Source organism: Aspergillus versicolor (genome assembly GCF_001890125.1).
Source record: "Aspergillus versicolor CBS 583.65 unplaced genomic scaffold ASPVEscaffold_12, whole genome shotgun sequence".
NCBI lineage: Eukaryota > Fungi > Ascomycota > Eurotiomycetes > Eurotiales > Aspergillaceae > Aspergillus > Aspergillus versicolor.
In genome coordinates, this window is record NW_024467535.1 from 396,642 (window position 1) to 417,502 (window position 20,861).

The following is a 20,861-nucleotide window of genomic DNA, read 5'->3' on the forward strand; positions in this document are numbered from 1 at the left end:
GGTTGACAGGGTCATCTTTGCAGAATTACCTGATTAATGACGTCTGAATTAGACAAATATTAATATCACACCCTTTTACGCTGGCCTTACAGGACTTCCAATGGAACCGGCCTCGTTCGAAATGTCCAACCAAAGGTGTCCGCCAGGTCGAGGATGGCCGCAACAAAATCCGGATTGTCGACTTTCTGTATTCCAATTGCCAGTTGCCAAGTTGGTGGGGAGAGCAAAGAGCGAAAGATAAAGCGAAGTGCATCTCACGTCATCCACGGTGACTCACTTTAATGGCCAAAGATAATGTGCACGCCGAGAATCACAGATCAACATGGCCAGAGCAAAGATGTATAGCCAATCATCCTGAGTTGGATGTTGGTCAGCGTGAGGATTATGAATGTGGTACTCGTATTGAATTATCGAATTAGGCCGGACGCAAGTATCTGTGCCGTAAAAACAAGAGCTGAACTTGAGTTGAGCTGGAGTGGCTCGTTCGTTTCTCAATCGGTATCTTCTGCGCGCTGGACGCGGCGCAGCGGAGAGTCAATAAGAATTCAAAGGGCAATCATCAGTTAAGTAAAAAGAAAGCGGTTGAGTTCCACGAGCTGCGCCCATATTTCCGACGGTCCTATGGTGGCCACGAGCGAGGTTGCCTGCATAACCAACAGGCTTCACGATCACCTCCAGCCCTGAGGGTGCGGCACTTATTGGCTGGGCGGAGATGTGATGTTGCCGACCGCGCTTATGCATCGACCATACAGACTGTGTTTCTGCAGGGTAACTGGGAGGTGACAATTGCGGAGGATCGACGAGAGAAACGCCATGCGTTATGAGATTGATGAGACGTTGCGGACATAATCTATGCTCTGTCGATTGCTGATACCATGTTGACCAGTCAATCACCCATGCCTTGAAGTTTGTTCTGGGGAGTCAGGATGCGCCATCGTTCGTTTTGTCGGCCAAGTTGTTTCTCGCTTCTATTGGTTGTTTATTTCAAATTCCCAGGTTCAGGCGTAATCCTTCTGTACTCCGCTGAACAATGCTGTATTGGCTATTGGAGTAAACATGTAAAACAAGATGGAAGGAGAGCTCCAAGATTTAACAATCACTAATCATCAGGCAATCAAACTTCCTCATAACCTGAGTCATAAAACTTCGGCTCTCCGAACGTTTTGGCCCATTCACTTTCATTGGTGGTGCTTACTTGGCGTTTCTATAAAAAAAATTCTACTTAGGCGACAACGCCGCGTAAGAATTCCAAGCAAGACAATTGAGCTGAATCGTTGTACAGGTTGAATGGTGGGTGGGGGCTGATAGTCGAGTCATGAAAGAGTGTCAGTCCACTCCTCACACAGCCAAGGAAAAGACATTCTCGACCAAAGAAGCTGGAATGATCGGCAAATATGCTCAACAACTCTGTTCGCAGAGAATCGAGATGGGCACCGGGTAAGGTGAAAGCTGATAAAGGATTCGCCGCTCATCGAGGAACGTTTCCAGGGCACGGAGTTGCCCTTCGTCCTCTGAGCTGATACGTTCATAATCGCGATGCATTAATATAGTGTGGGGATTATCACAGGGCCTCGAACGTTACACGAGCTTAATTATAATCTCTTTGGCCAGGCTGATATGAACGCCGAGTCCTTGTGTGTCGGCGAACTTGGATTTGCCACTGAGGCTATATTGAATATTCGTATTCTTCATATTGATATCCACAGCTCAGCCTGTTACAAGCGACCGTGCTCTGTGAGGACTGAGGTGCCTGAAATAGATTCTCAATGTGCGGGAGAACAGCCTTGTCGTAACTGGTGATCAGTGATCACATCAGCAAAGAAATCGGAAGCCAAGGATGGCACCGAGCTAGGTAATACGAAGTATCCGGAGTACGGATATTATTGCAGAGAATCTGAAAGCTCGGAAGAGAAGCTACAGACGCCGCGATACCGTCAGCACAGGTGCCATGGATCGTTCTTTTCGACATTTGAAACAGGCGACAAACGATGATCAGCATTGCATTGATGCTTCAAGACTCGAAGAGAGGAGCCCGACAATCAATACTGGATTGCGAAAAAGGTCGTGCTCAGAATTGGGATGGGAACCTGTGGGAGTCCTCTGGAACCGGCTCCGGAACCCTATTTTCTACCCGTATTTCCATGGTAGAATTTCCTCCACCAAGAACGCTAATAATAATCAGAATGGCACGCGCGCAGGATACCCTATTCAGATAGCGCATTTGGGTATCGCCTCACAGTCGCAAGATGCACGCCCTGTGAGGCTCTTGCATAAGTGTTCCTGATACAGTAGGAGCATCACAAAATGGATTCTTTGAAGAGAAGTGGGTGACTTACAAATCACCACGCTCAAGCAGTGGGCCGCGTTTCAATGAAGATCTAGAAGTCTCGATTTGAGACCTTAAGCGACAGGTCACAGGCTCACAGCCTTCACGAAAGCTGAAGCGATCACCGTGTGAGGAAGTCCACCTCCATACGTGGATGGTTGACGGCCCCGGCGACCCGCCCACGTTTGTGGGCTCTCCATCGTGTCTATGGAGACCCAGCAGCTTCAGGATGCTTGCGATCCATACCACGGGTCGTCGCTACAAGGACCCAAGGAGTCAGGGACAGGGGAAAGAAGAATGCGAGAATAAAATTTAGCATTTGGAATAAGATCAAATCCCCGACGGCCAACGGCTCTCGTTCGTATGGGCAGGATAACCGTCACACAGGGGCAAGGGCCGAGCTGACAGATGCGGCCATGCTCTCGCGACCTCATGCGAGGACAAGGCACCAGGGGCAAGGTTGCAGCAGCGGCAGGCAGGCAGGCCAGGATGAGGAGACGGCTGAAGTTTCTGAGAAAGGCGCCTTCAATCAGCATAAAGAAAGCACGAAACTTGCATGGTTAATGCGGCTTGGAGGCGCTAGGCCGGGCCTTGATACTGTTCCTGGTATAGTCGCAGGCGAGTGGAGGTGGATGGCCTGATGGAGCCGCGAATCCTTGTCAACTGCGGGTAAAGAGTGCAGCACCGCTGGCCTGGACTGTCGGGGGGCACTTTCTTGAGTTGAGGGATGCCACTCACGGAGCAATAGCAATGCGTGCTATTGCTGGGAATGGCAATATCGATGAAATTTCCGGTGTTTTGGCGACCCTTGTCAACAGCGGGCGCGATATCCTATAGCATCGACATCTCCCCAGCCCTGAGTTCTGTGATAGGAACCGAGGGGCCAAATCGATCGCTGAGAGGAAATCGTGGAGCAATTGATAGCGATGCTCTCTCGATGGGTCTCCTGGGCAGACGACGTCGACCGGGGAGTGGCCGGAGAGGCAAGGCAGAGAGGGCGAGGGTGGAGGTTGGTCGCAGGCGAAATCCAATCATAATTACGGGACTGTAACAATCGGTACGGTACGGTCGCTGTAAGGTACCAATGCCCGCTTAGCGGCAGCCCCGCTTGACTCTCGTGCCTCAATTGCTCTGGCCCACATCCACTTTGGCCTCATCTTGATACACTTTGTCGGTTCTCTCCGGCTGATTGGAACCCCATGAGACTCCGGTGCGACTTCCATGCAATGCTCTCCTTGCTCTTTGGATGTGCTCTGCTTTTGGTCCCCACCTATCACTCACTCCCCCCCTGATGCCAAGTCAAGTCTCCGCTGTTGTTTCGAGAGTTCTTTTGCAGGCATGAAGCCAATCATGTTCATCTTGAGGCAAATCGCGTCCAATTCCGGGCCTGTGGGTGAACGGGCCTCCATCTTGCTCATTCGTTCCACGGAAATCTCTTTTTCCTAAAGCCAGGCGGCCGTATCTCCAGTCCGTACTATATCTGGCCATGCCTCTCCCCCCTCTCTCCCCCAAGCCTCTTTTTCCGTCCCTTTCGCCCTCCGATGCGATAACTCGACCATAACGCCTCTTGTTGCTCAATCGCAGTTGTTGTGCGGCTGCGAGCCTCTACTGCGGGGCCTCGAGCCTGGGACTTTTCGACAGAACACCACACCTTCGTCGCCAGGACATGAACTAACACGCCAATCGTCGCATCGGCTGCACTCGCTTCGTTTCAAAGAATTCTAACCTTGACGCCTGCAACATGTCTCGGAGCGACTTGAATGGAGACTGTCTAGCTCCGTTCTACCAGGAATCCCTTTTTGATGACGGTGGATGTACGTTATAGCGCCCTCATGCTTTCGAGATGGACACCATTGACTTACGAGGCACCAATAGTTATCGGTGGACGTTTCTGCCAAACAGTAGGCAATGTCTCCTGCTGCCTTCCATGTCCGCAAGCGTCGTGGATGTATGGTGACGGTACGACGTCCTCTCACTATTTTGCTGCCTTGCCTAATCCTGTTTTTGTCCAGATATCCAGCAGCAAACGAGAATCGCCAGCTGGGTTTCTGTCGCCGTATTACCTCTTTGCATATTCCTGCTCGTTTCCTATGCGGTATTGCCGGCAAAGCGAACCCACCGTCACTACTTGAGCATTTGCTTTACCCTTGGCATTTGCTGCATGCAGATCGCATTCATCATCCCCCTCGGTACGAAGCCGGACCAATGTTACAATGAGATCACTCCCCAAGATATGTATTCCAACCTGTCCTGCGCCTTTACTGGCGCAATGCTCCTTTTTGGTGGATGGGTAGTCGTGGTATTCAGTTTTATCCGCACCATAGCCTTTCACCTTCAAGTTTGCTGGGAAGTGATCCTTGGCCCTAAGTTCATGTGGGGGTCGCTCATTTGCGGCCTCGGAATACCTATCATCGGAACATCCATAATGCTCGTCTTGACGGGAGTATCATTCCGATTCGGAGAGGTATGCCATATCAATATTGAGAAGAGTCTCCAGGATTACTGGATACCTCTTATCGCGTTTGCAGGCGCGTCTCTCGTTATGCAGTTTACTACGATGGGATACTGCATACATATCTATGTCAAGTCTCTTTACGATACCGCCAGCACTACCAACAGCTCCAACATGGCATCATATACGGCAAGTGCGACTACTTTGACTGCGCGCCAAGCATACCGCCGTATCCGCAAGATCTTCAAATTGCAATGGAGAAGCAACCTTCTCGTTCTTGTTATCCTCGCCAACGTCCTCATTTTCGCTGTCATCTTCATCAAAGCAGATAAAGACTTGAAAATTACGGAAGAGAATATCAAGAAAGCAACCCCATGGCTTGGATGTCTCATGCTTAATAAAGGCGACAAGACGAAATGCCTCGATGAAGCCAAGAAATTCGGCCCTAGAAAAGCAAAACTGTTGGCACTTCTGTTCCTTTTAACATTAGTTGGGCTATGGAACTTCTTACTCTTTGCGCGCCCATCAATGTTCCTTGGCTGGTGGGACCTATTCCGCCCCAAAGAGCGTGCCCAGTTCGAGTTTGTCTCCGCTGACGCACGCAAAAACCGAGACGAAGTACACAGCTACGAGATGCTCAGCAGCAATGGATTGCCATCCTACAAGAGCCCGGAGCCATTTGCGGAGCCGTATGTGAGGCCAATTCGCTCACCTAGCCCTGCGTACACGGCAAGGACAATGAGTCCTGATTTGAACAACCATTACGGACGAGAAGCCCGATACGTGAAGCCATCTTTGAGCTTCTCCGGGCCGCGCCCCCCAATCTCGCCGAATCAACAAGGACGAGACTGGAACCCCGAGTCTACTTTTGCACCGGGCTACCCATATCAACCCCGATGATATTTCTTTCTTATCTACATATAATGTCTACATGTAAAAAGCATTGTATATTCTACGACGCGCATGACTCTATACCCTAATTTCATTTTCCATCCACTTTATCCGTCAAATTTTTGGACGCAACTTGGCCAGGATGCCTAGTGCTTGTACCACTTCACTTCCTTTTTCCTTAAATTCCATGCTGCGATCCAATCAGCATCAAAGCGGCTGGGGTAATAGGTGTTGAGCTTCGCGAGTCGAGCCCAGTTCAGTCCAACTTGATGTCTATCATAGAACCAGAAGTGCGGAGTTTAGACCCTTGTTTCATGAACATATCATATCATACCATCAATACAATAATTATTACGCCAACCCTCAAACGAACCAAGCAGAGACATCGTAAGAGCCTACCAAGTGCCAACTCCCAGGTGACGAGTCAGTCCCACCGAGCAAGAAAGAGTCAGAAATCACCCACTTCGGCATTCGGCACTTTGGTTGCGACGATGGAGGCGTCGCCACTGCGCCGCATGCTTCCATGGATGTTCTTCCCTGCAGATCATCCAATAATTCAGGCCAATCCGTCGATGATAACCAAAAACTGTTCCGAAGTGCGGAGTTGCCTGCATCTTGATTCTTTCATCAAGGATCTGCACAATAGTCGGGGCACCAGGTGGTCAATCCCCCGTCAAACCGAGTAAATATTGATTGAATATCAATAGTAGAACACGTATAACTGTCGATCAATGAACCTCATTCCAACTTCGAGTAGGAGTCTGGATATTCCGTCGTTACCTGGTAAAGCTGTCGTCGTAATTGGAATATTCAACAAGTTTCGCTACCAAGAAATCAGAAAGTCAATTGCGAACCACATACGTATCCCTCTCCCACCAAGAAAACAATAACCAAGTTCTCGTAAACACGCTCTAAGCGAAACAGCGACAAGAAGCCCTCGGCGAGGGGTTCAAGTACCCAACGTGCCGCATCTCCTGCCCCAGAGTCCGTCTGAAACAATGCATTTCTTCGAAAGTTCGCTCTCTGGTCTCGGCTCTAGCTTTCAGGTCTGGGTCTGGGTCTGGTTCCCCGGTTATGGTAGCAACCATGGATCCAACACCGGCGTTCTATCTTGTAGTGGTATAGTCCCTCCCCAACGACCCACGTGGGGGATTCTGAAACAAGTCGGGCCGGCATGACATTGAATTGGAACTATCAAGGCTTGGTCAAGGGGTAAGCCAGTTACTGTCATTATTGTCGACTGTCATGTCAAATCCAGGCAGACCGATTCTTCGCCATCATCCCCTATTCCATCGATGAAAAGCATCCTCCTTTCATCGGGCACCGTGGCACAGGTACACCCCACCGGACTATTTCGGCTGTTACACGGATATTGTAGTTACTCCAAGCGCATCAGCCATCTGTTCTTGGGAACTTGTCCGTCAATGGTAGTGTCAGTCCAGTTGGAGATAAAAGTACCGAGTTTCTGGGACTGAGAGGGTCCTTGGTAGGTTAGTGCCGGTAGTGCCCTGTAGTGTCCTGGTGTCACCTCATTATCAGCTTTAAGCGTCGTTACTCCGTGAGCTGTCAGACTTTAGTTCCAATAGTGCGAGAACACTGACAGGAGACGGTGGAAGACGGCCTCTCCACCGGGGGCCGATAGTTAGTGTATACGAGTGATCGTTTAATTCTTTGCAGTGCAAGACAGGAAGGTAGACACGAGTGTGTTGCTATGTCAATAAGAAATTATAGTAATGTCATCAACAGGGGCGCCGAGCCCTTCGAAGTGATGTTGGTACTGATGCTACTCTTGTATCAGTATCGGTATTACCGTATTAAAATATGGTGGTACTTTTAGTAGTTCGGCTGTGAATCTGTACAGCGCCGAACTGTCAATCAGAAAGTCAATCCTGCAAAATCCTGTCCGAACATGTTCAGTGTCAAATCCCGGTGTCGATGATCGATTTCATCTGGATCGAAGATGGTTCAATCTATGGAGCACCCCGTGGGGAAAGGGAGAGAAAGTGTGGTTCAGCGTCCAATTTTCTATCGAAACGAGCGAATTTTCGGGTTGTCCACGTCCGGGTCGGCATTTTGGAGCCTATGATTGGGTTACTATGACTCTTGCCTCGGCCGTTGGGATTTTTGACACCCATGACAGACCGTTAGTCTTGACGGGGGTGGAGTGTGGATGAGGAGAGAAAGACTGGGATCTCCCTCCAGGTTTTCATGTGACAGTCCAGAAACCTCACGGCTCCACTGGTCGACAAGACCGGGAGCAGTTGGGACTTGGGATCGACTATTGTACTCCGTATGTATTCTGGGATTACTAGTTCGGCAGCGTTGGGCGCCTGAGGTCAAGGTTCTGTCACTATGTGCAAGCTAGAGATCTCCGCCTTTGAGACCATTGGGCTTAACAGCTCTAGACTTCCAGGGATGGTTTCGACATTTTGTGCATTGATTTCGCTATGGTACATCATTAACCCAGGGATAAACCACACTCTCTGTTAGTCTCCCGGGAATATCAGATAAAACATCGTGGAATAGAAGAAGAATGCAGTGCAACTAGGCCTACTACCAGGCGTTGACGTCGAAGTTTTCCTTGAACATGTTAGAACACTGAGAAACACATGGGCTAGACTGAAACTCACCTCGGAAAAGTATGTCGTAACGACGGTTCGGTCGGAAAACTTTCTGCCCGCAAGCGACTTCAGTGCCGCCGTTGTCGATTCAATGCTGTCGAACTTGACAAAAATCTTGCCCACGCCTGGAGACTGTCGGCTGCCGCCTGTCGGGCGCGGAATCTTCAACTCAACAACTTGACCAAACTTGGCACACTCCTCACGCACATCATCGCAGATTTCTATCATAATTGGTTAGCATATCTCCTCTTGAAATTCACTAATGAAAGCTTGCCTTCATAATCCTCATTGTCCATAAGCTCCTCTGGCGTCACCATGTTTAGAAGCTGCAACACTCGGCTGCTCTCCAGATCCTGAGACGTAGTTTTGGCGAACATCGACATCGCATTTACTCCCATATCCAACCCAGCTGCTTGCGTCATTCCAATACTGGCCCGGACCACCTTGAGGTGTCGGTCTCCCAGCTCCATCCCATTAAGACCCTGGACAGCGATAGTGGTAGTTGCGGGGTCAGCATATTCACAGAAAGCAATTCCCTATTTAATTATTAGTTGTGATACTGATATTCGTTTTCCAAACACTTACCCGAGACTCCTCTGTGGAGGCGTCCTTGACAAGAACAAAGGACTTGAGCTCGCCAAAGGATTTGAGGAGCATTGTAACAGGCTCTTCTGGGATATACTGAGGGATGTTGGAGACACAGATCTTGTCGGGCGAGTCAGGAACATCCTTCATCGCGTTCTCTCCCTCGAGTTCCTGCTCGGCAAGGTTGGGAACAATATAGTCCTTGGGTCTTCGTACTTCTATACCCTTGGATGTGCCGTTTTCTGTACCACTGCCAGCGTGTTCCTCCATTACTATTCCATCGAAAGCAAGCGCGACAGTAGTATCATTAGGCGACTTGAACTCGAGGAGTGCGTAAGTGCGGTCATCCGAGACCTGCGCCGAAATACAAGGATCGACACCTTGAACGACATTGAGGCCATTGAGTTGAAGGTTGAAAAACGAAACCAGGCTTTCTGAGTTTGCGCTCGGTGGCAAGTTGTATACGAACAAGCGCTTTGACTGCCGAGAGTTGGACGGCTTGAGAGTTGAGCTTTCCGCAGATCCACCACCAGGCTGGTTAATGAAAGCCTGAAGGCGGCTGGGATCCATCGGCTGCTGTCGAGGGGCTCCAGGAAGAGGGAACATGCCTGATTTGTTAACTATATACCACCAACGGGTTGGTGTTGTTGTAACGCTTACCTGAAAGCTTTGCTTGTTCTGCGGTGACATTCTCGTAGCCAGGGGGCTTGATATCCCACTGTGTCAAACGCCGCTTCCGAGTCAACACCGACTGTATATCAGTCAAGTCGGGTGTCGGCTCCCTCTTACGCGAAGGCGATGGGCTCCTCTTCCGGTCTCTTCTGTCACCCCCACGCTCCCGGTCACCACCGCGATCTCTCCCCTCGCGTCTGGGTCGCTCATCGAACAAATCTCTATCTCTCTCACGACGAGATGGCCTCTCATCGTAGTCTCTGCGTCGGCGATCTCCTCGATCACCACGATCACCACGGTCACCTCGCTCGCGATCATAATCCCTGTCGTCCCTGCGACTCGAGTAGCGATCCTCCCGTTCTCTGGCGCGATAGTCACGGCTGGAGGAATATGAATCGGCTTCGGCTTCGCGTCGCGAACCTCTGGAACCGTAATGTGGGGATCTAGACCGTCGCCTCTCTCCTCTGTCTCCACGTTCGCGTCTCTCGTCGCGCTGTATCTAATGTTAAAGGAGCCTGGCTAAATCGAGGTTTAATACTCACGTAGTAGTCCCTAGAGCGGCCAGAATCACCACCTGCGCACGATTAGTTCCATCAAAACGTGCCAAAGATATCAATCCAACAGGGTATTAACACACCTCGGGACGAATAAGTGTCGCCGTTCATCTTGAACACCGCGCGATTTCACTTTTATTGATGCTCCTTTCTCAATCTCTGCCGGGATTTCAGAAGGCGATTCAAGCAAGTTGCAGTAAATTTTCGTACCAACAGATCCAGAAAAGCTGAAAATGCCGAGTCCAACGTCAACAACAGAGAGGATTGGCAAAAAACGCTGGTCGTGAAGACAGCGAGCGATGTCCAGACAAGAGCTGCGCTGGGCGAAAACTCTCAGACATGGCGATCGGCGAGAGCACCAGAACTCTAATCTCTATGCGGCTAGCGCGTTTCATGCGGAGAGCTGACCGCCTCCTTTATTGGAAATAAATTTGGCAGAATTGGCAACATTTCACTTACATTACTAGGAGCGAGGAATAATTATTTCACCCAATTCATAGATATATCAAATCAATCATGACAATAGGTGCTTTTTCAGAGTGGCGCAAGCTGCCTCTGAACATCAGTGAGCTATGCATTAACACGACTCTCCGTTGCGGGCAGTCATTCCGGTACCTAGATATCTTCTCCCTATCCATCCAGCTCATGTCTATTCCAACTGTTAATTCTCCTAGATGGCACAAAGTCCCAGACAATGACGAGTGGCGCTGTGTGCTTTACGGCCGTCTTGTCTCCTTAAAGCAAGATCCAACTCACCTCCACTACAGAACTTACGTCAATACCACTGCTCCCTCGACCGCAACAAACGGCACCGACTCCGAAGACACAACCCTGGCTATAATAAAGCATTACTTCAACCTGAACTCAAGCCTAACCACACTCTACGCTCAATGGTCCTCGTCAGATCCGAACTTTCGCAAGAAAGCTTCCCACTTTACAGGCATCCGTATCCTCCGCCAGGACGCCTGGGAGGCTCTCATCTCGTTCATCTGCAGCAGTAACAACAACATTGCACGCATCGGACAAATGGTTGAGAAACTCTGCTTGAATTACGGTGTCCATGTCGCGAACATTGATGGTCGTGCGTATCATGACTTTCCGCCACCGGAGCGCTTAGCGGAGGATGGGGAAGTTGAGGCCAAACTGAGGAGTTTGGGGTTTGGCTACCGCGCAAAGTATATCTACAAAACAGCTGTCATTGTTGCAAAAGAACGAGAGAAAGGGTGGTTGAATTCTTTGCGAAACCCCGACGCCCCTGCTTTTGGCTCGGCGGATCTTGATCCAGCTGAGGATGAGGAAATGCCCCCTGAGGGAAGAAGTGGGTACCGCGAGGCGCATGAGAAATTGCTTGAGCTACAGGGAGTTGGGCCAAAGGTTGCAGACTGTGTGGCTTTGATGGGACTGGGCTGGGGAGAGTCTGTTCCGGTCGATACTCATGGTGAGTTTCCTTACACTGTACGCTTCTTCGTGACTAACCGGTGCAGTATGGCAAATCGCGCAACGAGATTACAAGTTCGGCAAAGGATCGCACAAATCACTCACGAAAGCTACATATGATGCTGTCGCCAACCATTTCCGCAAACTCTGGGGCAAAGAAGCTGGCTGGGCCCATAGTGTGCTGTTTACGGCCGATTTGAGAACGTTCTCGGATCGGTTAGTTGCATCGACCAAACAAGAGAAGGTCGATGTGAAAGTGAAAAGAGAAGAGAAGGAGGGGACAAAATTAACTGCAACTACGACAGTGACAAGTGTTGCGCTGAAGAGGGACGCAGATGAGGACAAAATCAAGCTTGAACCAGATGACAAGAGAATCAAAGTTGCGCCAGAGCCTGCGACGAGCACGAGGAGAACCTCGAGACGACTTCGGCGATAAGCACCTAATCATAAGAGCAATTACCTCCTCGAGTACATCCATGCGCAGTATGTGCCTTGTTAACAATCTGGGATACTGCGGTCGATGTGGGTAAAGAAAAAAGCACTCCGACGCAGACACTATTACTCTCGGAATTTGGGGTCAGGCCAGCGCATCATCACGCCCCGCCCGCTTTTAGATCGGACCGTCAGCAAGAGAAAGCCTGTGTTAGGATAGGGAGGATCCCAGCAGATCTGAGGTTCAAGAGCAGCATCTAACTACCCTGCTTTGCGGAGTAAGCTAAGCAGTTCGCCGACAACCTAAATCCTCAAAATCCTCAGCGTGAAGTCAAGACTCCAAAGGGTTACGCCCGGTTTACTAAGATATCCCCGACGCCCAAGGCCCGGACTCCCTAGGACCATTGGGAATTAGGCTGAAGGAAACACCACTGACGCAATGCTTGGAGGAGAATGCATCGTGATCAACTTAGCGCACCCAATTTTAATGCATTTCAAACCGTCAAATTAACCGCCGCTGCCACACAGATACCCAAACCTGTCACCATTAGGCTAAGGAACATTCACCCCGCAGTTCATATCAAAATAAGGAGCATCATATATTTCTTGAAGACCACTCTTTTTTACAGGCACCCAGGTCACTCAGAGGCTTTACCTACTCGCTTATCCTGTCAATTCAAACATGGTCATCAATGTAGGAATCATCGGCTACGGCAATTCTGCAAAAAACTTCCATATCCCTTTCATAGCCACCATCCCAGAGTACAATATTGTAGCAGTTCTACAGAGGGCAGAGGCTCCTGCGAACGTCTCGTCCGCCGTCCCAGGCTCCCACTGCACTGTCGACTTACCCGGTATTCAACACTACCGTACACCAGGCGAGTTCTTCGCAGACCCCAATACGGCACTTGTCGTCGTAGCTACGCACATCGATACCCACGCGCTATTCGCCGAGAAGTCGTTGTTGGCGGGGAAGCACGGTGACTGAGCCCTAACGGAAAGTTGTACCGCAGAGCGAGCAACTAACAGGAAGGAAACTACAAACAGTCATTGTCGACAAGCCATTCGCGCGGTCAACTGCCGAAGCAGATAAAGTTATCCACCTAGCGAAAGAAAAGGGCCTGGTCCTGACTTGTTTCCAAAACCGCAGATGGGTAAGCTTCCTATCTCCTCCCTATCTCACGCTCAATATCATGATGCATCATGGATTGGTCACATTACTGACCTTATAACTACCCATCCTTCCAGGACGGCGACTTCCAAACTCTCCGAAAACTCATATCCCAAAATGCTCTGGGTAGGATCGCAGAAGCAGAAATCCACTACGACTTCGAGTCCCCCTTCTGGATTAAATACATGACCGAGACAAAATATGTTGCGGGACAGGGTCACTCATTTGGTCTTGGTAGGCGAGAATCCCATTTACCCAACCCAATTACCCCGTCTATGTCCTCTCACTAGGCACAATCACTCGCTAACTCTTGCTATTGCTAAGGCTCCCACAGCCTCGACCAAGCATACACGCTCTTCGGCCGCCCGACATCCATAACCGCCTTCTACCGCAACCAGCGTGGCATTGAGAGCGAAATCGAAGATTCATTTACCATCATCCTGCAGTATGATGGAGACCAGAAGAACCTTCTTGTCACCGTGAAGAGCGCCATCACGACACTGCTAGCTCAACAACTTAAACTTTTTGTTCGTGGGAGCGAAGGATCGTTTGTTAAGGTGTGTTTGCATTTGAGCAATTGAGAAAATCACAGTAATTTGCTAATTACCTTGGTCCCTGGCTAACAATTGACTGGAAAATAGTGGCAACAACGCAGTACATGTCCGCAAGAAGAACAGATCGCACGAGGCGCAAACCCCACAGATCTCGGGTTCGGCGAGGAGCCTGAGGAATTGCGCGGCGTGTTAACGACATATAAGGAATTCGATCCTACTGTTCAGTCTTATGATACCGAGACGGGGAAGTACACGGGTTTATATCCGACGGTTACAGGTCGGTGGATCGGGCTATATGAAAATGTGGCGGATGCGATATGCGGCAGGAAGGGGTTGGAAGTTAGGCCTGAGCAGGTCAGGGATGTGCTTAGGATCATTGAGCTTGCGAGGATTTCGCATGAGAGAGGGGCTACGGTTATTTGGAGTGATGGTGATTGATTGAATGCGAAACCATTCGGGAGATAGAACCAATTGGGGAAGGCAGTTAGGGTTTTGTTATATATCCTTCTTTGATGTGATAGCTAGGTATGAAAATGTTAGTTTTCTCAGAGCTTCAAAAAGCAAAGATAACTACATATGCCCTATTTCGTCTTCCCATTCTCCACTGCCGCCTTCGGACTCGTTCTGTAAACAAAGTTCCTCGCCACGGGCTCAAATACTCCTCGCAACCAAAAGCTTATCTGACTAGCAGGGTAAAGCGTCATATTCCGCCCCGTGGGGTGTAAATACCAGCTCGCGCACCCGCTCTTCCAGACAAACCCTTTACTTGCTTCATCAATCCACTTGCTATCCTTTTCTTCTGCCTCGGGCGTCACGGCAACGGTGGTCGGGGCAGGGTGCGAGGAAGAGAATGGGTTCCAGAACAACCTTGACAAAAGGGATAGAGGAGGTCTGTGGAGGGGGCTGAGGATGGGATTAAGGAGCTTGAGAGTAAAGTCGATTTGACACTCCGTTGTGAAGATGGCGGATGTATGTCCGGTTACTGTGTTGGGGCCAACGAGAACGAAGAAATTAGGGAATTCGGAGACACATGTACCATAGTACGCTTGCGGCGCATGGGAGTAGCTGTTTTCCCACTACGTGTTGGATGTTAGATATGATAACAATGGGCGTAAGGGCATGGGAAATTACGTACGTGCTCGGTTATGCTGACTCCATTTTCGCCTCGAATTTCAATCGGGAAAAGAAGCTGGTTGGCTTTGAATCCTGTCGCAAGAACTATAGCATCCGCATGGATCTCTCGGCCTGAGTTTGTTCGCACACCTGTGGCCGTGATCGATTCAATTGGGTCTGCATGGACAAGCTTCATGTTTTCCCTGTGCAAGCAGGCGAGATAATCCGTGTCCATAACTCGGCGCTTGCAGCCAAGCTCCGTCTTCGGTATCAAAATATCATGGTACTTCTCTGGCGCTGTTCTCTTGAGGTACGCCGTTTGGGTCTTCATTCTCTGCTCACGAGTCTTCTTCCCAGCGACGCGCTTAAAGGTAGTGAAGTAGCTCTCGAGGTAGAGGAAGAGAATGCTTCGGAAAAAGCGCATCGCGAACGGCACATTGCGGAAAACCCATTTAACAGCTGGAGGGTATTTAGGATTTGGTCGTTCCTCTAGCCAGTGAGGTTGGCGGATGAATTGAACGACATTTTTGGCGCTCTTTTCACCGTCGCTCAAGATGGGCACGAATTGTGTTGCGCTACAGCCATTGCCTGTATGCGTGTCAACAACATTACTCGTTGCAATTTTAAGTGATACCGAGCTCACCAACTACCACCACATCCTTTCCAGCCCAGTCAAAAGATTGGTCCCAGCGGGCACTATGGAATAGCTTCCCCTGGTAATCAGCCGCACCGGGAATATGGCAATCATTGGGCTCCGAAAGTATACCCACCGCCGAAATTAGGACTCTCGCACGTCTTTCATACACCTGGCCAGAGTGCTGGTCAAGGATCTTCACAGCCCAGGTGCCCGATTCTTCGTCAAATGTCGCACTTTGAATAGTCGAGCGAAAGGTAATGTGCCGAGGTATATCGTACTTCTCCGCTACGGCGCGACAGTAAGCATCAATCTCAGCCTGAGGCGCAAACTGCTCGCTCCATTCTGGATTCAGAGCGAAAGAGTAAGAATAGAGATGCGACGGAACCTAGAACACATTCCATGACGTTAATACCAGTCCGGTTCGGTCTCCCAATAGGGAAAATGAAGAAAACAGAGCGTACATCACAAGCGCATCCAGGATACGTATTTGCCCACCACGTCCCTCCCAGTGCCTCAGCCTTTTCGTAAATCTCAAACGTAGCCCGGGGATACTTTTGCTGGAGTCGAATCGCAAATCCTACCCCAGACAGGCCAGCGCCCATAACAAGGACGTCGGTGTCGATTAGCATTGTCGCGAGTATGCTATTATTTTCCGATAACTAGTTGCGAGGCGAGGCGGTGCGGTTGAGGTTTAACAATTTGGGATCCAAAGGACAAGAAGACCCCCAGCCTGTGTTGTCTAATTTCGAAGAAAGGACGCTTGGGCCTAAGGCGGCCACCACGATTCACGGTGTACTTCTACTTTTTGAGTGGCTCGATACCTAGGTAATCATTTTGGCCCGTGCAACCTGCTCCGGCGAAGGCCGCCAGATAGGTGAATGCACAGGCTCTGATAAAAAGGGTCTGGCAGTCGAGAATTCGCCGAGTCAGTGGCCGGCCTATTTTGCATGGCTTTGGACCGTTGGTGCCTATACCGGAGCTAGTGATGGCGTCAATTCGAGCCACGAACCAGGTTGGTCAGTTGGAATGGCCAAGAAAAGCGCAGGGACCGTGACCAGTCCTGAAACAGCAGGAGGAAACAAGAAACAGCTTGATCATCCTATCGGAATCGGTTGCCTTGTGTTTGACACTGACAGATGAACAGCTTGACAGCTGCGGGTGAAAGGTGGATCAAATTCAACAGTGCTGGTGAATGGTGATCACTGTCGGTCCAAGGATCAGAGGAACAGGCAAGTGCAAGCTTCTGAACCGGAATTCGGGGTACACAATTCAAGAAGGGATTTGCAGTGAGCTGGGAACTGTTGATCGAGGCTTGCAGCTGTCATGACTCAAGACGCTAACACGAACACTCCGTGATGGGAAGCGGAAGCGAGAAGCAACGCGGACACACTTCTTTGCCTCCCAGCCCCCAATTACTGCTGATCACTCGGCGCCAAAGGCTGAAAGTTCAGCAATATACATTAATTACTATATACTCTATATATTACTACCGAAGTCCTCTGGTAGAGAGCCGGTATTCATGTCCCGAAATGCCTCAAATTAATATTTACCGGAGCGCCACGCTAATGCAAGAAAAGCCCCCCTAAAACTGTCAAAGGAAGCAGCCCCACAGGATGGAAAACGGTGAAGAGAGCAACAGAAATCGTGGTATCATGGGAACAAAGATTAAGTGCTAATCAACGGGTGACCCCGAAAAGTTCATCGCACGTGTGGATGTAGACGCGGCGTAAGCACCCAGTATAAGTGAAAGGCCCGAGGGTTGGGGATGCTGTTAGCTTGTTGATTCCGCAGGCGCAGGTCCGCGGCCTCCCAAACGAAGAGCTGGGTTGCCCCTCCGAGTGACCTGACGCGTTAGCTGCTCGGCGCTGCATGCGGGTGCACAAGCGTTGCAGCTTGCAAGACCCAGAGTCCCGAGTCCAGAATGTTGGCATGTGAAGCATAGCGGAGAGCCCATATTCAGCTAGTAAATGCCTTGGATAGACAGAAAACCGGTGGCAGGCTGTGAGACATATCAAGAAACACCCGCGACCTTGGTGTTTTCGTCCCAACCCCACTCCCTAAGCAGTTGCTTGACGCGGTACTCGGTTGCCCAGCCCAGGTCTACTTCAATGTCTTGTAGTAGGCGCAGAACCATCCTTCGCTCACTAGGATCAGTCAGACATTGGCCACTGACAAACAGTGGTTGGAGTGAATTGATTCGGACGGAGCCTGCGGGGCAGCCCATGGCGATGCCTACGATCTCACGGCTGTGAGACTGGATGTCGGTCGTGTTGTATCTGTTGGTTATCGGATTCGTTGTACCGCTAGGCTGGGGAGGCTTGTGGATATGGAGCAATATACGACCCATATGGTAGTGCTGCATGGCGGACGAGCACATTGGTATGCTATACCATATCTCAGACAACGATGACGCATCATCGGTAAAGCCATCGCTCTGATTCGCAGGCTCAGGAAGACCAATACGAGCACAAGGATGGAATGTCTCTGGAAGGCCTTTGTACCACATATCAAGCTCGGCTTCAAGACGGTACCATCGTTCCAACGAAACCTGTTGAGGGAGACCCAAGGGGCTCGCATTGACGGCACCAGAAGAGTTGACTTGCGCATTGTTGCTCGGGTTTATGAAATTGATGATCTTCGAAATAATCCAGACCAACGCATTTGATATGGTGTCCTCCTTCATGACTTCCTCTCCCGGGCGCCTACCCGCATTCGCAGTACTGGCGCAAACAAACCCTAGGCTATCGATCTGAAGCCCTGCTTCCGTCCACAAAGCTAAATCCTCGGTATGCAATCTGGTGCGACTCCCATTTATAACTAGCAAATAATGTCAGCAGGTTATACACAGGTGGACAAGTCAATGGGCCTACAAGCTGCTAAATAATCTTGCCGAGCAAAGTTCCAGAAAGTTGCCTTTCTAGCTTTCGAAAGACTCGGCCGCTTTGGCTGCAAGGAGAGGTCTCCCGGCGGTGGACGCTGAAGTGGGCGCATCCCAACCTCAGCCAAATCTAACAGCGATTTGACACCACTCAAATGACGGTTCCATGCCGGGCCGGTGGCATCGAGCAATTCATATACTGACAGAATAGCAGTGGCGGCAAGAATTTCATCAGAGCGGACCCCATGGGAGAGCCTATATTCGGTGTAGCTTCTCGCGCGCTGGTCATCAGTATCCTCGTTCATTTTATTCCCCTGGGTCGGTCCGAGCATATCAGGGTTCCCAGGGCCGGGTTGCAGCTCCTTCATCAAAAGCTGGATGGCCTTTTCATAATACTTGGCCCCTCTCCAACACCAGTCAATGTTCTTTGAATCCTTCTGCACTCCTGGGAAAGCTCGGCTGAGGCGAACACCAACAGATCTTGCTACATTGACGTGCCCTAGCTGCTTCGCAGCCTGTGCGCAAGCGGAAAACTTCAGCAACGGATTACGAAGCGCTTTTACGGGTACCTGTGACGCAAAATACGTCCCAAAGTCGTACAGGTCCATCCTAAGATCTCGTCAGTTGTTGTATCGCGACATATCGTTTTGCCATGGTAGCTTACCAGGGGCCAGGAACCTCCGAAAAATGCCTCAAGAGAAACGTTATCTCATAATCCGTCTCTACGGGCCCATCAATGTTGTTTTCGGTGGATCTAAGCGCCAGCGGGGATCCTCTCGAATCTGGGGTGCGCTGAATGGTTGGATCAATAGGTGGTGAAATGGATTGCGACGGGTTCAGCAAGAAATGAATGTTGGTATTATTGCCATTATCGGAGTTGATCGAAACGGGTGGGGAAATCTGGGCAGATATCGACCTCGGTATCTGGTTTGGGTGATGAGGTGCCGGCATCGAAGTCGGGATAGTACTGAACGGGGTTGGGGTGACACTTTCGGCAGATGAAACAGGTTTCTGGTCAACTACCAGTGCAGGGTACGGCAGGTGATCGTGCGTCGCAAGGGTTGAAAGTGTTTCGAGGCCCTGGTTCTCGCTTCGCTCCCCGGAGGATAACTGTGGCGGCCCATCCCAGCCCACGCTTTGTGAATTCGCAGCTAGAATCGCGGCCTCGGACTCCGTCAGGGCGGCCTCCAAATCTTGAGCGTACGGATCAGAGTTGTCGACAAAAATCACTAAATCGACCGAAAACTCCACGTCAGCTCTATGTCCTCTCGGAGAGTATTACGCCGACAGCCATACCATGCTTCGGAATATCCAACCAAACACTATCCTTATCAAACGTGTTCTTATACGAGTAGAACCCTCTCAGGCTTCCACGTCCGTCCGATGACCCTTCTACGATATTCTTGTTCATGGAGGCATTTTGCTGATGGCGGAAGACAACCCCTTCGCTCGGGCGACACTCCCTTCCTCCCTTCTGGCACTGAGAACACACGGGTTTTTGTTCGTCGCCTAGACCATCGCAAAGGTATAATTAGTTTCATTCGCCTTCTATCGTAATGTACAGAGTATAGAAATAAATAAGAGAGGCGGACTCACATTTCAATTTCCGGGTGCGACACGTCAAACTGTCCAGACAAGAGGATGCAATCACGCATCCCAACAACGGTCAGCCTGCAATTCCTTTCCCATGTATATCCATCTAAAAGCATCGCCAATAGCTGCACTAAGTGTGCAGCTCCTGAATCCAAGGGCAGAATGGGACAGAAAGAACCGGGGGTACACGTACCAGCCTGTGCGGGATCGCATACCGTACGGTAACGTCTGCGGTTGAGCGAAACCATGTGAGGATCAGGCTTGCCCTGGAATATCCTGCAATTAACAAAACTAAACTGGGGGAAAGAAGAAGGCGAGGCAGGCAATGGACAGATAGAACGGCTATCTAATCCGGGGGAGTTGACGTGAGAGTCAAGTTGGTCTCCGCGAATTTGGCGTGAGATTTGCGGAGGCTCGGCGGTGGAAACTGGAAGGACCAGGAGAAGCGGGGAGCGGAGCTGGAGGGCGTGGGTGTGGCGATGCTCCAATCTGCGCTTCCATGGCATGACCTAAGCGACTCCAATAGTCATTTAACTCGAGCATTCCAGGTTCCATGTTGGACGCATCCGCTACGAGGGTCCACGGGGCTTTGCGGCTTGTTTTGGACGCTCTACTGTTCTTACCAGCAGATCAGGTCTGTCCCCACTCCTGTCGCAATTCCGCCCGTTCATCGGGTTTACTCCGCGTTTACATGTCAACACACCAGCTAGTGTTGGAAGATAGCTCACGGTTTAGCGCATGCCATGTATGTACATATCCACTAGCTACTAACAATGCTTCGTCCACTCGAAGTCAGAGTAGGTATAATACAGAGTTCGGCATAATCACAAATGGCGCAAAAAAATATAAATCCAGTAATCCTCCGGACATGTCAACACGGGGGGATTAGAAAATAAAAGAAACGCAGTGCAAGCGTAATAGGTGCAGAATTAGAGTAAGGGTATA

At 50.2% G+C, this 20,861-nt stretch overlaps 8 protein-coding genes across 8 annotated transcripts; 3 read left to right on the forward strand and 5 right to left on the reverse strand.

The window, feature by feature from the left end:
• Positions 1-2,417: 2,417 nt before the first annotated feature.
• On the reverse strand, positions 2,418-3,009 carry ASPVEDRAFT_353846 (uncharacterized protein). The gene has a single exon (XM_040810984.1). The coding sequence runs from the start codon at positions 2,860-2,862 to the stop codon at positions 2,551-2,553; it is 312 nt and encodes a 103-aa protein (XP_040672803.1). The 5' UTR covers positions 2,863-3,009; the 3' UTR covers positions 2,418-2,550.
• Positions 3,010-4,067: 1,058 nt separating this feature from the next.
• Positions 4,068-5,678, forward strand: gprM (the record flags this gene model as incomplete). The annotated part of the gene is made up of 3 exons (XM_040807735.1): positions 4,068-4,140; positions 4,202-4,285; positions 4,339-5,678. The coding sequence occupies 3 exons, from the start codon at positions 4,068-4,070 to the stop codon at positions 5,676-5,678; spliced, it is 1,497 nt and encodes a 498-aa protein (XP_040672804.1).
• Positions 5,679-8,222: 2,544 nt separating this feature from the next.
• On the reverse strand, positions 8,223-10,212 carry ASPVEDRAFT_56537 (splicing factor u2af large subunit; the record flags this gene model as incomplete). Its single annotated transcript, XM_040815225.1, has 7 exons — positions 8,223-8,249; positions 8,300-8,511; positions 8,565-8,826; positions 8,876-9,495; positions 9,536-10,040; positions 10,090-10,121; positions 10,185-10,212. The coding sequence occupies 7 exons, from the start codon at positions 10,210-10,212 to the stop codon at positions 8,223-8,225; spliced, it is 1,686 nt and encodes a 561-aa protein (XP_040672805.1).
• Positions 10,213-10,617: 405 nt separating this feature from the next.
• Positions 10,618-11,974, forward strand: ASPVEDRAFT_141860 (8-oxoguanine glycosylase OGG1; the record flags this gene model as incomplete). The annotated part of the gene is made up of 3 exons (XM_040807782.1): positions 10,618-10,712; positions 10,776-11,539; positions 11,586-11,974. The coding sequence occupies 3 exons, from the start codon at positions 10,618-10,620 to the stop codon at positions 11,972-11,974; spliced, it is 1,248 nt and encodes a 415-aa protein (XP_040672806.1).
• Positions 11,975-12,313: 339 nt separating this feature from the next.
• On the forward strand, positions 12,314-14,459 carry ASPVEDRAFT_354456 (uncharacterized protein). The gene is made up of 5 exons (XM_040810998.1): positions 12,314-12,950; positions 13,018-13,124; positions 13,219-13,375; positions 13,466-13,698; positions 13,783-14,459. The coding sequence occupies exons 1-5, from the start codon at positions 12,653-12,655 to the stop codon at positions 14,131-14,133; spliced, it is 1,146 nt and encodes a 381-aa protein (XP_040672807.1). The 5' UTR covers positions 12,314-12,652; the 3' UTR covers positions 14,134-14,459.
• Positions 14,277-16,074, reverse strand: ASPVEDRAFT_33295 (flavin-containing monooxygenase; the record flags this gene model as incomplete). Its single annotated transcript, XM_040810712.1, has 4 exons — positions 14,277-14,771; positions 14,831-15,396; positions 15,452-15,830; positions 15,907-16,074. The coding sequence occupies 4 exons, from the start codon at positions 16,072-16,074 to the stop codon at positions 14,277-14,279; spliced, it is 1,608 nt and encodes a 535-aa protein (XP_040672808.1).
• Positions 16,075-17,456: 1,382 nt separating this feature from the next.
• On the reverse strand, positions 17,457-19,580 carry ASPVEDRAFT_141344 (uncharacterized protein; the record flags this gene model as incomplete). The annotated part of the gene is made up of 3 exons (XM_040807739.1): positions 17,457-18,262; positions 18,316-18,932; positions 18,988-19,580. Coding segments are annotated over 3 exons (2,016 nt in total), but the record flags the coding sequence as incomplete, so codon positions are not given.
• ASPVEDRAFT_46425 (uncharacterized protein) lies at positions 19,471-20,492 on the reverse strand. The gene is made up of 4 exons (XM_040813546.1): positions 20,110-20,492; positions 19,920-19,948; positions 19,620-19,832; positions 19,471-19,552 (listed from the first exon to the last, which is right to left on the reverse strand). Exons 1-2 carry the CDS (start codon positions 20,420-20,422, stop codon positions 19,944-19,946), a joined length of 318 nt encoding a protein of 105 aa, XP_040672810.1. The 5' UTR covers positions 20,423-20,492; the 3' UTR covers positions 19,471-19,552; positions 19,620-19,832; positions 19,920-19,943.
• Positions 20,493-20,861: the final 369 nt, after the last annotated feature.